Source organism: Triplophysa rosa, linkage group LG21, assembly GCF_024868665.1.
Source record: "Triplophysa rosa linkage group LG21, Trosa_1v2, whole genome shotgun sequence".
Classification (NCBI taxonomy): Eukaryota; Metazoa; Chordata; class Actinopteri; order Cypriniformes; family Nemacheilidae; genus Triplophysa; species Triplophysa rosa.
Window position 1 is genome coordinate 19,031,070 of NC_079910.1, and position 17,933 is coordinate 19,049,002.

The 17,933-nt window shown below is 38.5% G+C and overlaps 1 protein-coding gene across 5 annotated transcripts in view; it reads right to left on the bottom strand.

Annotated features, from left to right (window-relative positions):
- utrn (utrophin) overlaps window positions 1-17,933 on the bottom strand; it is a 213,565-nt gene that overhangs the window by 37,802 nt on the left and 157,830 nt on the right. For all 5 annotated transcript variants that reach the window (XM_057319652.1, XM_057319654.1, XM_057319650.1 and 2 more), the window contains 5 exons: window positions 17,025-17,226; window positions 15,866-15,951; window positions 13,735-13,892; window positions 10,248-10,414; window positions 919-1,030 (listed from right to left, as the gene is read on the bottom strand). In XM_057319652.1, the coding sequence (XP_057175635.1) occupies window positions 919-1,030; window positions 10,248-10,414; window positions 13,735-13,892; window positions 15,866-15,951; window positions 17,025-17,226 (725 nt within the window). The remainder of the gene's footprint in view (window positions 1-918; window positions 1,031-10,247; window positions 10,415-13,734; window positions 13,893-15,865; window positions 15,952-17,024; window positions 17,227-17,933) is intronic.

A 17,933-nucleotide genomic window follows, 5' to 3' on the forward strand; every position in this document is an offset into this window, starting at 1 on the left:
GATAACGCATAAATCACACACTTTGCTTGTGTTGCCAGTTACTTACTATTATTATATGGAATACTTGATTCTGATTGGCCAGTTGTGACATTAAAGGGTCTGTTATCACAACAATGAAGAAATCTCTTTTTGAAAAAAAATATCTTTAGGTCACTTGGTTGCTGCTAATCGCTGTACGAGTGAACAACCTTCAATAGAGGAGCTATAAAAGACACGCTTCTGCCTCAATAGAAGAAAATGACAGTTCTTCCGAAGCGGCGTGATTAATCAATCAAGCCAAGAGGCTCTTTCTGCTCAAGTGCCGGCGCTTGACGTGAAACCGCTTTCAACTCATATTATTATTCAGTCTAATTCCTCTGAATTTGAGCGCGGAGCATTGAAGAGCTAAAGGAAAATTGTTTAACCGGTGAACCTCTGTCGTGCCGATCGATCACGGTGACGCCTTTTCAATTTCACGCTCTGAAATACAGACGTTGAATTGAACACCTTAAGTTTTCAGTTGCATGCGGCTCGTGTTGTGAAGGTGACGGGAATGCCTGCCCGTGATACTAATAGATCGAGTTTTAACTACTCTCTGACTCACCCGAAGCCATGGACGGAAAACTAACCAGAGCCAATCCTCTCACATGATAAGCTTATTACTCAGCGACAACACACACTACAGTGCCTACTGGAAAACACAAAACAAACATCTGTGAGTGAAACAAATCTGCTTGGTTCCCAGCATTTTATGAGAGCTCTCGAGTGTTGCAAAGGGTAGGCAGCATAATTCTACGATTTCTAACATTCCTTGTTTCGGACATATACTACGACGTTGCCCACCATAACTTTGTTACAGAGCAAGTACATGAAAATAATGTTTTCTTTCATGCAGGTGTGGGATTGGGTTAATGTTCAAGCATTACTATTTTAACTCACCGGTGTGCAGTATTCCACCATGGGGTAGGTCAGTTTATGACCCTTCGCTGTACGACCAGAGAAGAAACAACTCTGACACACGTCGTAGTTGAAATGCTTCAGACTACGATATCTGCGGAGAGAGAAAAAGAGAGAGTTTGATGTTTGTTACTATAAACCACTGACAATCATTTGGAGGATAAAAACACCCATCTGGCGAATCGGAATAAGTAGGCCAGATCTTAAATCGGGGGTCCTGGGGGGCTCAATCTCCAACACTAATCAAACCCACCGGCCTGTTATTTTTGAGTTATCTTGTAGACCTTAATCAGCTGCTTCAGGTGTGTTTGATTGAAGCTGTTAAACACTGAAGGACAGTGGCACTCCAGGAGAAGGACTAAGGCTATGTTCACATTTAGGTTTATGACAATGGCTTGCAGCGTTGTGTTTACAAAGAGCAGCCGAGGGCGTCTTTTGTTGCTATAACAACTCACGGTTTACTCCATAGGATTATAATGTAAAACAGACGCTGGTATCTTAAAACGAAGCCAAATGTGAACATAGCCTTACTCTCAACATCCTTCTGTCCCACGCGCAAAGCTTTAATAACGCTTTAGACGTCTTGGAATAAATATAGCACAGGCATCACATAGACAAACTGTTTGAGTATTTTTTGACAGTTAATTTCACTTGTATAGAACAGAACCATGCTAACATTTTTTACATGTATTTCAGTGTCCCTATGAAGAAAACAAGTAATGCACGTTTAACACGAAACATCGAAAACAATTCTTACTTATTCTTTCGTGTTGTGTCTTTAACACAGTTATTTAAGCAATCCTTACTATATACGTATTCTCTACACAAAAGCATTTACATTCTAATTTCAAAGAAATCGTTACTTTACCGCTTACAACAAGAGGAAAAAAATAATAAAGGGTAGAAAACAAACTTGGTTTTTACAAACACTATTGCCAAAAGCTATTTCTTGTTTTAAAGATTCCATGAATAAGACCACAATTTTAACCCGAGCTTTTGTTATACAGTATAAGAGGGAATCGTAATCGCGCGAACATCCTGTAAATGTCAGAACTGAAAACGCCCTCGTTACTGAGATTACAACTTACTGACACCAGGCTCAGCGAACACCAGGTTCTGGAATGCACCCATCTATGAACACCGCCTCTACAGAAAAATATCAACGACTACTTCTCTAGCCCCGCCCACTAGTTCGCGCATGACAGAACTGAAGTGACACAAGTGGCGCGGAACCAGATAGAGCGAGCAAGCAATAAACAAACATGCAGTTAAAGATAGCTAAATATTGTGCCATCCCTGGTTGTGGAAGAACACAGTCGCTGCATAACCTTCCTTCGGATTCCCATATTAGGAACGAGTAGTTAAAGTTTATTTTTAAAGACGTTCCAGCTCACGTGGGAAAAACATGGAGCATTTGATCATATCATTTCTCCGAGGATTCCTTCGTGAACAAGGCACAGATCGACGCTGGATTTGCGGAGAGACTAAAATTAAAAAGCAGTGCTGTGCTGTCAATATTGGATCCGATAGGAATGGCACAGCAATCTATGTGAGTAAAACATTTTTGTACTATGCGTCACTTTTGCTTTGTTAGAGATCGCTTGATATGCCCATGGGATTAAGTGAGTATTACCTGTGGACCTGTAACGTTAGTCATTTGTATTAATTGCAGAGGTTGTCTGTGATCTTAATCCCTTGCGAATCGGCATCTCTGTGATTTGGCGGGCTCATACATAATTTTTCAAGGTTTTATCCACCGTTTGCGAATAATGGAGGCTGTTTTGAAGTGTTTTGGTATTATTTTGTGTGCTGGGTCATATCCATAAGTTACCGGGAGTCTCCCGTTTGTTTATTTATCATGGAAACTCTCGTAACATTTGAGACCTGCCATCGCGGTGATCTTTTGTCCGGTTCGCGATCACGGGTCTCCAATGCTGACAGGTACGGTCATATATCATTAAACACCATACAACTATAGGTTATACAAACTATACGCAAACCCTTGACATCACATCCGGGAAATAAGTCAGTAAATTTGAGTAAAATCATCCTGTGCGAATGCGTCACATGAAATACTGATGTGGGGAGGTCATTTATAAATCACACAAGGTCCCCAGATAATGCTAATCTTGTGCGAATGGTGCTAATGTGTAACCTAACGTTACGTCTCTAACCAAATTCACAGAAGGCTCCAACTAAGTTTACTACGCAAACTGCTATCCAATCATAGCAGTGGGTGTTTACTTCCAAGCCGTCATGGCGGAACACCCATTAAAACCGATCGTTTGTAGAGCCGGTGTTGTACTGAAATTCGACTCCCCGTGAGATTACGACTCCCCTAATTGTGATTGGTTCATTCACTTTGGATACTGCTTTGTGATTGGTCCCTATCTCTAAACCCCGCCCCCACACCTAACCCTAACCTTCGTAGAGGAAAACAGGGGAGTCGTAATCTCACGGGGATTAGGATTTTGATACAACACCGGCCTCAAAACCACTTACATACAGGCACTAATTTATAGCATTAAAAAGATGACCTGTTGAATTCATTTTAGGATCGATGACTGATTGAATTTATGTTTAGTCCAGTGCCTGTATGTAAGATTAGTATTGTATTGAGTTCAGATGCTGTCATATGTGGATCAACTCACTTTGTTGTGTATTTTCAACAGTTTCAATATGAAAAATAACTTTTATATTGATTAAATGGATTTATTGCATTTTGAAAAAAAAAATTGTCATGGATTTATTGCATTTTGGGGAAAAATGATCGGTTTTTATAATAAATCTTTTAAAATCAAAATCTGGATTTGAATTTTTGATGTTACTAGAACCTTAAGATGCTATGTGAAACTTTGAAACAGAAAATAGTGGTTTTCATCTTGCCACTTTCTTCGTAAAGAAAACACATTTTTACTCAAAATGGATTTATAGCGTTTTGGAACCAAACTCTTTGTTTGTATATTTTTATAAGCATGTGTAGATGATTCTTTTGGAGAAAACTAATAATATCATGCATGGCCCAACTACAGTCAACTGTATTATACCTGTCTGTCACTCACAACAAAACCCTCTCACTCCAATTACACCCCGCTTTATTCAACAACACAATTAACACACTGCTTAAAACTATTGTTATTCCACAGATTTTCTTCATTAAAATGTAAATCCACTATAGACGGGAGCAGAACTGTGTGTGTGTTTGTGTTTTGGTTGCTTCCGTCTCCGTGAAATGCAAATTCAATTGAATTTTATCCCTCTAGAGAGTAATATTTTCACCTCCCTGCTGCATAAATGAAATGTTATGACAGTTAAAGGTGCTGTGTTTCTGAAACGGCCTCCTTTCGGCTGTGGTTTCAGCTCCGTCTGAGGCCCCTGCTGAGAACCGTGTTTCTTTTAATAAATCATAATTTGTTTATAATCCTTTGTTATGAGTTTTTGTGAGCGGTAGGTAAAATGATTTAGCTCGAAATTCAGGCAAAATAGTTGAAAACGACCAAAATACTGAACAAACAGAATGAGCCTCATTTCTAAAACATGAAGTTTTTCAACTTTCTTAATATTTGCAGACAGATTTAGTTGACTAGTGGCTGTTCTGACTGTGAGATTCACATAACGCACAGCCATTTTCGGCTTTTTGCTTTATTTATCCACAACTATTAAAATGTTAAACTATTTATACAAATTTTGTGAAGTGAATTCATCAATCTGTCAGAAATACATCTCCAGATTTGTTCTCCATTAGGAGAAGTGAATCCTGTTTGATTGACTCTAGCGTTCATTTCCTCCGTTTCTCGCTCGTGTTGTGTTTAGTCGTCCTTGTTATCCATCACTGACAAAACACAGTCTGTAGCTCTTCTGTCAAACGTCCGATTGAATCTCCACTCTGAAAACACGATGGTCTGCTGTGACGCTATCGGTTCTCGGGGGATGCTGGGGGTTTGTTGTGTGACATAGCACAAGTGTCTTAATACGGAGAGCGACAGGTCCCTAACTGTAATACACAATCTTTATGTATGCATGTACGAGTGACATTTGAAAACGTCAGCACATCTACAAGATCAGACTGTGACTGCTCAAAATACTCAATGGAGACAAATGATGACTTATGACACATCACTTATCACACACTGCAAAAACAAAAAAATGTAGCACTGCAAAGATATGAATTTCTTATTACAGTTTTTCTCGATTGCTTAAACACATTTCTTGAAATTATGCCTCGTATTCTCAAAACAGTAAGCACAAATCCATAACATCTCACCCAATTCCCTAAACATCCTATTTTCATGTCAAAATGAAGCTCTCTTCTCAAAACCATTCAAACTTGCTGAAAAACCAAACTTTTCCCCCAGATATGACACACAAGCCCTCAAAAACACCCACACTACAACATAGTCCTAGACACTGGTGAGATAAATTCAAAACACTGTTATTAAAATCTCTTTGTGGGACTTAAGAATAATTTGACAGATTAGTGTTTATTAGAATATACAACATAAAAGAGTGCACATAGAGCAAAGTGCAAGAATGAGCTTTAGGAAAAAATATAAATAAAACATTACACTACTGTAAAGTAGATGAAGATGATCTTACAAGACAAGAGAAGTTCAAAAACCAAAGAACAATATAAACTGGTCATGCAACACAATTCAGTACACATCTGCACAAATAACATTTACATTCAGGCATTTAGCAGATGCTTTTATCCAAAGCGACTTACAGAGAAGATAAAGGAAACAAAACAGTGAGGCGATTTGTCAATAGGAGGCGATGTAAAAAATATGGCATCCTCTGAACCTTTGGCCCAATTTCTTAAAAGTGTACTATTTTCTGCAAAAATACGGAACAGGTAAAAAAGGCTACAAATGCACATTTGTAAACTTGATAATCACAAATTTGAGGGTGTACACGTGCTACAGTTTACTGGATACAGAATAGTGAAATTTCTCTCATATAAAGTGTGTACTGTGATTATACTGTCTATAATGTTTACAGTAAGTAGTATAAAGCCCAGTAGATGATTCTAGGATGCACAATTACCTGTGCTCCTATTGATATTATCCTGAGATTCTGATTGGTGTGTCATCAGTTTTGCTACTGAATGTTTACTGATGGACAAATGTGTGCTATTTGAGTTTACATCTTGACACTTCAGTTCATTATTTTGTGTGTTTGTGTTTTCTGAATGAGAACATGGTTAAACCTTTGCAGATTGAGACTGTTTGTGTGTGGGGTTTGTACAAGTTGGTGTAATCGAGAAAAACTGTAAGCATTTTATCTTGTTTTCTAGTACAAATATCTAAAAACTCTTAAATCAAGATACATTTCCTTGACAAGCAAAGTGACCTAAGCCATTTAATTTGTTTTCTTTAGAACAAGCCAAAACTTGAATTAGGTACTTAAAGGAGTAGTTCACTTTAACATTAAGCTTTTCTCATAAGCCTCGATTTGTTTTCAACAGACACACAGACACCTTGTATGACATGTGGGTGAGTGAATTATCATGAAATATCAATTTAATAGTGAACTATGGTAAAACTAGGGCTGTGACGATAACCGCATCACCACGGTGAGGTCATCACCGTCATCACCACACATTTTTTGTATTGTAGCGCACAGAAATGGATACCTAATGTTGATTGTGGGAATGTATATGGTGTGGGATATGAACTATAAACGCAATAATTAATTGTTAATCATAAATTACTGTCTTTCGTCCTATATGTTCAAGAGCTTCTGGGGAAAAAAACTGCTTTCAGCGCAATGAAGAGGGACAGTCCATTAAACATATGGGGGATTTATTTTGTGTGTGTGTCTGATTATTTTTAATGAAATGCTAGGTTTCAGTACTTGTGATGTCTACACATAATGTTCAATAAAATACACACAGACACCGGCATAAAAGACAAAAGCATAACGTAAACCGTTAGTTGCAAGTGCTTATAACGATGCTTCTTTTTTGTGGTATAGGCTAGTATTTACAGATGACAACATTATTCAAAAAATAGCCATGAATCTAGTGTCTAAGCCAAATGTTGTGTCGCCTATTTGGGCACATTTTGGTTTTGACAAGGGACAGCCGGTAAATTGCCACTCCATCGAGTGTGTATTCAGTGCTGCTGGCAACATTGTCACTCCGTTTTTCAATCATATTCGAATATTTGAGCTCATAAAAAATAATATTCGTTTATTTAAATTAAGTTAATAAAGACGTATTTTTTATAGTTTTTATTTAGTCACAATTTCACATCAAGCCTATAATTATCTTTAAATATTTATAACGCATTAATATTATATCCTGTATATAGGTTTTTTAATGTTGAAAAATTAGCAACGTTGGAAAAAAAGAAATAGAAAAATACATAAAAACTGCATTTAAACCCGCATTATAATGGTATAATACAAAAAGAAAACATACAAAACAAAACAAACAAAATGTGTACTGAGAGTCTGTGATATATATTGTTTTCTTTGTCGTTCATGGTCAGTGTCTGTCTTGTTTAGCTTTGCATTGCATTTGCATCAATAAATAAGGTATTTATTTCAACTAAGGTAACTAAGGAATCACAGCGCGTTTTAAAACAAAGAAAAATGTATTTACAGTCTGTAACCTGAAGGCGACGACCCATTTGAACTTCTTTGACGGAAAATTCAGGCTCTTTAGGTATGGAAAAAGGTGCCAGTGTTATGCTAAAGCCCATTGCACATTGAGTCCGAAATTTGCGTCCGAAATTTCCGCACGTTAAAAAATAAATACGACCTCACGTTGTGTCAATCACATTTACACACTGCCTCCGATATTTTCGTCCGTCATAAAAAATTCGGACCGGGTTCGATTTTCTGTGTTTTTCGCATCCGTCAAGCATTGTGAGTGGCCTTTTATAACAATTCAGAGACACCATACAAACGAGAGCCAAATACGAAAAAACACATACGAAAATTTCGGACTGTATGTGCAAAGACCGTAAGGCCAAATTCATTAACATTAGTTGCAGTGAAATGTACATTTTCATGTTTCAAGTTATTGAAATTAGCATTACTTAATATATTTTTAATGAACGAATGAATTAACAAAGAACAACCGCTCCGAAGTAATGGTAATAAATTAATTATTGTTAACCATTTAATATTACGTCTGTATTTTTATGCCTAATGCAAGTAATGTTAACGAATTCTGTGGCTGACCAGTTTTGAAACATTTTAATATGGTGATGTGAGCCGGACATAAAATGCGATCCGAGCATCCAGTGTGTAAACTTAAAATATTTAAACTAGCTTGCGATCTGAGTGAACAAAGATTTAGGAACACATACAAATGATTTTTTATATTTTCTGTATATTATAAATTCATTACAGATAAAGTGAAGACGCGTTAAATAAGACGTGACAACTCTAGGGTCTTCTGTAGAGGTAACTTAACACTGTGGTGACGCAGTTTTTATTCTAATGAAAAATACGAATATTCGAATAGCATTTTTAATTTTCGAATAGTTATTGCGGATCCAATATTTGAACATTCGTGCACATCCCTAGTTAAGAGCCTCGCTAAAACCAGACAAAGTGAGCATGTTGGTTTTCCTCGCACGAAACACTAAGATCTTGCCAATTCACTAAAGCGGCCCAGTAGTCGTACAACAGCCGAACACTTGTACTACAGGCTAGCCCGATATTCCCTTTTTATGTTGCGCTTTGAAAAAGGTTGTTTTTATAAAAGTAGCCTAATTAATAGTTATATAATATTAATGATAATTTGCTGTTAAAAACAATAAATTATTCAAAGTTTCAAGTGCGTTTATATTGTTACCCTGTTGTTCTTTCTGCAGCTTCTGCGGAGAAAAAGCCTCTTTTATGTTGCACTCTCAAAAAAATGATTATGAACGGTAGATTTGTGGAGGTGTGTTGTTGGGTGCGATTAACCGCCAAACCGCATGGTTTGTTGCGTCTTCACCGCGGTAAGAAAAAAAACTTAGTTTAGTGAACTAGTAAAAAATACTTGCCTATTTAAAGATGTTGAATGAATTTTAAATGTTAACACATGAACTTTGGCAGCTCTACACACAGAAAAATAAAGGTGCTTCAGCGGTTCTTCTGAGGTTCTTTGAGATTATTGAGGTGCTATATAGGCGTATAAAGAACCAGTTAAGCCCCTGTATGGTTCTTCAGCGGTTCTTCGCCGGCTCTTTGGAGGTGCTATATAGCACCACTGCCATACAAAGAGAACCTGTTAAGCCCCTCACTCCTCCATATAAGGAGAAAGAACTGTTTTGGCACAAAAGGGCTGCACTTCATGTATTTAAATGGCTTTCACATGGCTTGGTTTTACATTGCTTGGTTAAATATGCTTGACTGCAAAATAATGTTTGCATTCAGTATACTGCATTATTATTATTATGATTACGAGCCAAAGAACCACTTTTGGTGCTATTTAGCAGCATTTTTTCTTAGAGTGTAGTTTAGATGTGAACTTTGAAAGTGCCAGAGGACACATATCTGATCAGTAACTCCACAATCCCTTCTCTCATGCTCTTATTTAGCATGTGCTATCAGATCCTGACATTTGGATGAATGTTGGGCCTCAAGAGTGAATCTAACCTTTCCGCTCCCTGACAGCCGTACGCAAACCTGTGTGTGTGTGTTTGCATGCATCTTAAATCTGTCGCAGATCTCTAAAGATTACACCTCAGAAATCTACCTGCAGCTACAGCTACAACAGCATTAAAGCTGAAGCTGTTTATTGTAAATAGTTGATCAATGTGGGTCATTCTCTTTTTAAAAATCGTGTGCCCTCATAATCTTCAGTTAAAATCTGAAAATGCACTTCCGTCCTGTAATGACTATCCATCTGAGATGACGTATGTTAGACGGCTTGGGTGGAGCATCCGTTAACTCCTCCCCTTCAACTGTCAGTCTGCTGCCAGTTCCATTTCAAAATACAACGGCTGTTTTTATACATCCAATCAAATCGCAGAGAAAGACGAAAGCCACGCCCACTATTTTTCTCCCATTTTGCTCGTAAGTGCGTCAAAATACGGAAGTAAAAACTATCGCAACTTCCGGTTCACGGGGACTTTAACAGGTTTGTTATATTATGTTTATATTTTATTATTACTGTTTAACAAATTGTTATATTATGACCAAACACAGACGGGAACTATAAAAACACTTCACTAAAATTGCAGGAACAAACAATTAAATAATTTCTTATTTAGACGCAAGCATTATTTCATAAACCTTCAAGTGAAAAGGTTTAAGTGTGTCCAAACAAGTATGTTTAACTGGTCGTGTATGTTTACACAGTATGTGTATACCTGAAGCCAACGATGGGAAACTCTTTACAGATGTTACACTTGGCCTGATGTTTGGCCGTTTCTGCTGCGCCCACTCTGTGCAGGACAGGAAGCCACACCATGGACTGCGGCTCCAGCCTCATCCAATCAATAAACTGCCTCGGCTCCAGCTCAACCTTATTGGTCACCTGAGGACAGGGTAACACAAACAACCAATCAGAGGAGGATGAAGTCTACAAACAACAGGAGATATTAACTCATAAAAGAATGCGGCACGTCTGAAATCAAGATGATGGCTGGAACATTTCCTACTAGGACATCATAAATGATGGCGTCACTCGCACGGCTGCTTTTATAGAGACAGAACAGCCTCATGAATATTTCAAAGATGATAAAGCATACAGAGAATTTCAGTGATGTCATTCGGTGTCTGCACTAAGCGAGTGATTTTTAACAAGTGTAATATTAGTGATCTGAAAATAATCTGATTTGAGACTAGAATATTTTGAGTTCACACAGGAGACAAAGACATTATTTTCTCAAATGATTTTGTTTCGATCACCATAAATTACTGTATGTCTGATGCTCAGGGGACACACTCAGCTCACGATCTAAAACATGATACCACGGTATTTAAAAATGTCACAATCATTTGAACTAAATTTTTAAATAAAACAGAAATTCAAATAAAATTCTGTTGTTGTGCATATAACTTAATATAAAATTGACAAAATGTAAGGTTTAGTCAAACCTTTCTTTATGTAACTGAATAGGTCCACCACAAAAATTCAAACACTTAACTTTAACATAGTTTTAACTACGAAAATGAATATAATAATAATTATTGCTAATACAAAAGAGATTATAAACACGAAACAAAAACATTATATACATCGAAACCAGTAATTTGTTGACAGCTCCACCAATTGGATTTAACAGCCAACGTTGTAAAAATATCGACATAACTCTACAACCCATAATGTAAATGTTTTGTGTCAAATCTATTTTGCCAGGATATCTTGTTAAAACATAAAATATAAACAAATACTGATCCAATATTGAGAGTCATATCAATATAATATGAAATCAGCACAACACTGGCTCCTTCTGGAATGTACAGATAAGAAACAATAATGTCTTAAAGGAGTAGTTCACCTTCAAAATTAAAATGTTGTCATCATTTACACGCCCTCTTGTCATTTCAAACCTCTATGGCTTTCTTTCTTGTAAAGGACACAAAAGAAGATATTTAGAAAAACGTTGGTAACAGAACAGCACTGGACCCCATTTACTTCTATTGTAACCAATGCAAGCCAATGGGGGGCTGTTAACAGCATTCTTCAAAATATCTTCTGTTGTGTTCTGCAGAAGAAAGAAAGTCATAGGGGTGATTCACATTTCGTGTCTTTTGTGCGCGCAAGCTTGTTATTTTAAATGCAGACACGCGGTAGGTGCGCGCAAGTTTGTTATTTTAAATGTAGCGGTAGGCGCGCAAAAGTTTGTTATTTTAAATGTAGACACGAGGCAGGCGCGTGCAAGTTTGTTATTTTAAATGTAGACACGCGGTAGGCACGCGCAAGTTTGTTATTTTAAATGTTGACACGAGGCAGGCGCTCGCAAGTTTGTTATTTTAAATGTAGGCGCGCGCAAGTTTGTTATTTTAAATGTAGACACGCGGTAGGCACGCGCAAGTTTTTTATTTTAAATGTAGACACCCGGTAGGCCCGCGCAAGTTTGTTATTTTAAATGTAGCGGTAGGCGCGCAAAAGTTTGTTATTTTAAATGTAGACACGAGGCAGGCATGCGCAAATAGGGAGCGACGCGGTTGCGACTCGCATATACAGTAATGCGGGGCACATTTTGCGCATCGAGATGGAAATAATTCAACTTTACAGAGTGCCGCGTCATTTCACTAGAGAAAGCAGCGCGGCTCACATTTTCCGCGTGGTTTTAAACGCGAAATGTGAATCGCCCCATACAGGTTTGAAATGACAAGAGGGTGAGTAAAATATGACAGAAATTTCATTTTGAAGGTGAACCTGCTCCTTTAATAATGTGGAAAACAAACACACAAACGCTGATCATAACATTTTTGCAAACAACAAAAATAATCACGAACAAATAACAAGGAGTGATGATTTTGGCAGGAAGTCATTTCTCGTCCCCAACAGCAACAACATTTTTGGCAGTGATCTGAATGTACCGATGGGTTTAAAGTCTTTAAATGTCACTTAGCATTGAGAGACACACACACATGGTCTTTAAGACAATGGGCGGCTTGAGGTTTGAGCTGTATTTAGGCTGTGATGTCATAACTATGATGTCAGCTCCGACCTCTGACAGCACCAAACACATCAACACTATCTGGAGCCCTCCATCACTGAATGTTTGTGTGAATCCATCCGTCTTTCTGCTGTGACAGGCTGCCGTAAATGACTGCAGGTTTGACACCTGTGCCGTCTCTGTCTTTCCTCCCGACAGCTCTCATGTGAGACGTGCCTCCCCCTTTTAATAATGACACCTATCCTTCATTTCCTCCATTTTTTAGGCCACTTCCTCTTCCAGTATGTCAGTTCTGATTGGCAATTTTTCTCTGATCGTCTTTCAGTCCTGACTCGTTTATACGTGACGGTCATCATCTAAAGCAGTGGTTTTCAAACTGGGGGCCCCAAGATGGATCCAGGGGGGCCACAGATTTTGTGGCATTTTATGAAATATAGAAATTTATCATAGATTTTATGCAATCAAACATCAGAAAAATGACACCACCAACCAAACGAATTGAGGGTCCAGCATTGTATAACTGAATGTTTTTGGTTTAATTAAAATTCGAAGTTTAAGATTATACGTCTTTATATGGGGGGCCGCAAAGCACTTAACACAAAGGGGGCCTTACAACGAAAAAGTTTGAGAACCACTGATCTAAAGTCTCTGTTTGGTGAAGACAGACTGAAAGAAACCGAGAGTCTATCAGAGAAAATATGAAAAGCCAAGAAGGACAGACAGATGGAGAGATGGACAGGATGACAGGTAGGCAGACATGATGACAGGTGGGCAGACATACAGACAGATTCACAGACAAACAGACGTAATGACCGAGAGAAAGACTGACATATGAGGTCAAACAGAGACACAAAGACAGACAGACGGAGAGACAGATGGAACGAAAGAACAGACGTAAAAGCATTTAGAAAAAACAACCATCAACCAGCAAACACTCCAAAGACGTAACCATCTCTCTCTGTAAAGTGAATATTTATAGCCGCTTGGTATAAGTGCTGTAGTATTTACACAGGCAAAAAATGACTGGAGGACAAAAATGTGAACGCTCATGCTGGCAAAACCATTAAAACACACTATGAGGATATCGCAAGCAAACCGGTTCAGTAATTCACCAATTGCTTTATAGCTGAATAAACATCTGTCACACCCTCATAAACACAAGCCATATCAGGGTAAAACACACAGGCTGTGATGCATGTGTGTGTGTGTGTGTGTGTTCACGTACATGCTGGAAGCAGCTGCGGACGCTGGGCTCGATGTTGCTCCCGCCAAAGGCCGCCACCTCACCCAGCTGCCGAGGGATCTGAATGGCATCATGCAGCAGAAGACCCAACTGCCTTTGGTCACACGTATCGCCCGCTGAAGACACTTGATTAAACAAACCTGAGACAGACAAACAGAAACACATCAGTACAGTCCATTCAAGAGATATAGAGAGACAGAGACAAAGATATAGAGATATACACAGACAGAGTTAAGTTAAGAACACTCCAGATAGTGCTTTTATGTGCATAATCCCTGACACACTCTTTCTGTCTGATTTGATTTTAGCTTGGGGACAGAAATGACCTCGATGAAAACAACACGAGCAGAGTCAGGCCAGAGTTTTAAATGTCACCCATCCACCTGAACCGAAGGCCCTTCCAGCACTACAATAAACTCTGACACAAACACGCAGACTGCTAAAGTTGCAGTAACTGTGTGAGATTTCACTGCCGTGTCAGACTCGAGGTCAATAAACAAACTCAAACCTCTGTGAGTCTGTCCGTATCAGCTACTTTACAAAGTCATGACCCTCAAACCGCTCAATGAAAAAATATGTTCTCCATCTCAATACTGAGATTGAGGTTGTTTTTGTCTGTCTCTGCGGTGATTCAGACATGGAGAAGACTCGCCGGCATGGCTTTTAGACTAACCAGCGCAGCCATTTGTGTACTCTTCATCCCACAGAGGAACAAAGACCCCAAAATCCTGAGATGAGTCACAACTTAAACCAGCAAAAAGCCCGATTACGCGCTGAGGTGCGTCATGTGAGTGCAGTCAGACTACTGTGCTTTTAGAAACAAGACAACAGCAGAGAGGAGAAGGGCATCATGGGATGTGTGGTGTTTCACAAACACGCTAATTAAAGCGGGTTACATTCAGGATTTGTGGTTGAGATCTAATAATGCCTTGAGGCGAAAACAACAAATTTTCTGTTTACATTCATACAATCTGACATTTAACCAAGACCAACAGGCCCGCAAAAATAATGACCGTTTTCAGTGTCAAGTAGTGCTGAGCCTCACTGTCAGCGAAAAGGTGTGACGTGTGACTATCGCAAATTATTTTGTAGAAGTCGCTCAGCAGTCAGTGTGATTTCAGCTTCATTAGTAGTTCCAGTCAGTTTGATCAATGTTTGAAATGAACTGACAAACATAACCGTCATTATCACCTGTCTGATCAAAAATGACACTGTAAACATCAATAACAGCTTTCACTTGGCAAATGACCATGGTATAAGCGGGATAATCCGAGGCTAGCCGTGCATTATTTCATGCACTTCGCAGAGGTTGGTTCTTGGCCTTCATATTGTGGATTATCCTTTACATATTGTAGCATCTTTAATCATGACTCACAAGGATTGATGGAATGTGAAGTTCATTCACTGCAAAATTGCATACTTCAATTCCTTTTTGGCAATTTTATTAAAATTGTGAGTCCTTTAATGCTTCAAAACTTGTTGGGAGATTTATCTCCGCTCTGACTGGTTGGGTTCATGGCTTAATACTTGTATTGAATATATTGAAATCTCACATTTGAAAATGTTTGGGAAATTACAGCCGATAAAGTGGCCATCAATCTTTCTCTCAGTGCAAGCACAGCGGACAGGCTTGCCAACTCTGTGGTTTTCCAGCGGAATAGGGCTACTTTTAAACGGATCCCGCGGGTTGAAATTTGACATATTCATAAATTGTAGTTGACCTAAATTAGTGTATTGAACTAATGTACTCTACCAAATGTACAGTATATTCTAACAATAATAAAACTGAATCGGACAATAAATCTGTAAATAGTTCATTCAAATAGTTCTAAAAAAGGATAACCACCTTTCTTGAAAGATTTTGTTCATCAGCTGTAAATCTGGAGGTAAGATAATTTTATGTATGTAAATATATGTCAATGATTGCTGTTATACAGTTATTTTCATTGATTAAAGTGTCTAATGCGTTACAGTGGGCAGGCTTTCTTACAACGACCTGGCAACCCTGACAGCAGGTCTGGACGAAAATCTGATTTGTCACCCAACGCTCTCATGTCGTGCCTGGTTAGGACACAATGCTGTGAGTGTTGGCTGGGTATTTGTTAGAGCTTACATTTGTACTTCTCCTCCAGGTGACCCTTACAAAGCGAAAGAAGGCCAATCTTCATCGATAGAACTCGAATCTTCCCACTGCGACCCCTGTGACATACAAAACACATCATGAGAAACAGACAGTAGTGAGATGATACTGTATCTAATGACGCTCAAAGATACGGGGTTATTATTGTTAGCTAAAACTATTAACTAATATAGCTGCAAGCAGCAACCTCGGGTTCGAGCAGTTTAAGGCGTCTAAGGGATGTTTGCCATCGATTAATAGGCTCAGGAATCGCACCATAACACATCCACAACGGATGACACTCTCCCACACCAAGCAAAATGACAGAAATGGTCAGTAACATTTAATACAGACTATGCATGCTTACACGCATATGCAAAAATAGGTGTGAACTGATAATACCTAAGGGACGAGTGAAATGAACCAATTCTCATGTCTCTATGATGTTCTGTTGCAGAGATATAGATCTAGCTTAATGGTTGCTAAGTTAACTTCTTTAGTTGCTATGGGTGTGGCATGGCACCTGCCAATTGATAACACAATAAGCCACAAGTGAAACGAACCAAGCCCCTGTGTCTCTACGATGTTCTATTGCAGAGATATAGGTCTGGCTAAACGGTTGCTAAGCTAATCTGTTTAGTTGGCATGGCACCTGCCAATTGATAAAACAGTAAGCCATGAGTAAAACGTACCCACCCCCATGATGTTATTCTCCACAGATATAGGTCTGTCTAAATGGTTGCTAAGGTAATATGTTTGGTTGCTATTATATCTTAAAACATTTATGTTATTAGAAATAAACATCAGGCCTAAATATTATTTAAAAAGCATTTAAACTAAATGAAAATTAGTTGCCTAAACTGCAATAAGTTGAGGCACTAAAAATATTAACTGGAAAATGAATAAATAAGATAAAAATAAAATAAATAGAAATAAATAAATAGAAACTAAACTAAAAGCAAAACTTAAATACAATTTTTTTTAAACCTAAATAGCAATACGATAATATGACAAACAAAATGATTTAAAATAAACTGAAATAAACACGAACGTTAAAAAGATACAAGTAAAAGCTAATTCAAATTATTAATAAAACTACAGTTATAAAATAAATGTCACGATCAGTCAGTCGTGTGGCGTGTGTAATGCATACGTGTCATAGACGTTGAGCAGCCAGTTGAGACACATGTCCACACACAGTGGGACATTGACCAGATCTTTGTGTTCCTGCTCCAAACCGTCATAGATGGACGTCAAACAGTTGATGACCTCAGGAACCGTCAGCTGCTGTGAGTTTACGGTCAACTTATGCTGCTGGAACATCGACTGAGCCACATTCAGATCCAACAGATCCACTGAGAGACAGATACACAGATCAATAACAGACCGTTTCTGGAAAACAAAATGCTCGTACAGCAGCGCAATGCAGCTAAAACCCTTTTTCAGCCTTTTAATATTCCACATATGAGGAAATCACAGTCAATCAGAGTAGATGTTCAAAGGTCCAGTGTATGACATTAAGCGGCATCTAGTGGTAAGGTTGCAAATTGCAACCAGTGGCTCACTCCACCCCTTCCTTTCGAAGCACTATGTAGGCTGACACAGGACTAAGATGTCGTCGAGTTTTCGCTTCTTTGTCGAATGAGGTAACGTATTTACAAAACGCGCTCTGTAGAGCAGTTTGTCCGTTCACGTCGACTGTAGAAACATCAACCCGCGATGTATGTAGACAGAAATGGCTCATTGTAAGATAATAAAAACAACGCTTCATTACGGTCTTTATACACCTCTAAAGACATAATTATGTATATCATATTGAATTTCTGTCAATACGTCCTCCAAAAATGTACACACTGGTCCTTTAAGACACACATTAGGCGTGTTTGATACGATTCCTGATCTGGACCAGTGGGTGGAGCCGCGTGTCACCCGTTCACAGTCGCTGCCGGTTAGGGCAAACACTTTATGACCCAACTAGATTTACCGCTTGTCACGTTATCTTGTTGTATCTCATTAGGACACTTGTACATTTCCGGACGATCAACACTTTTCATCTCTGACA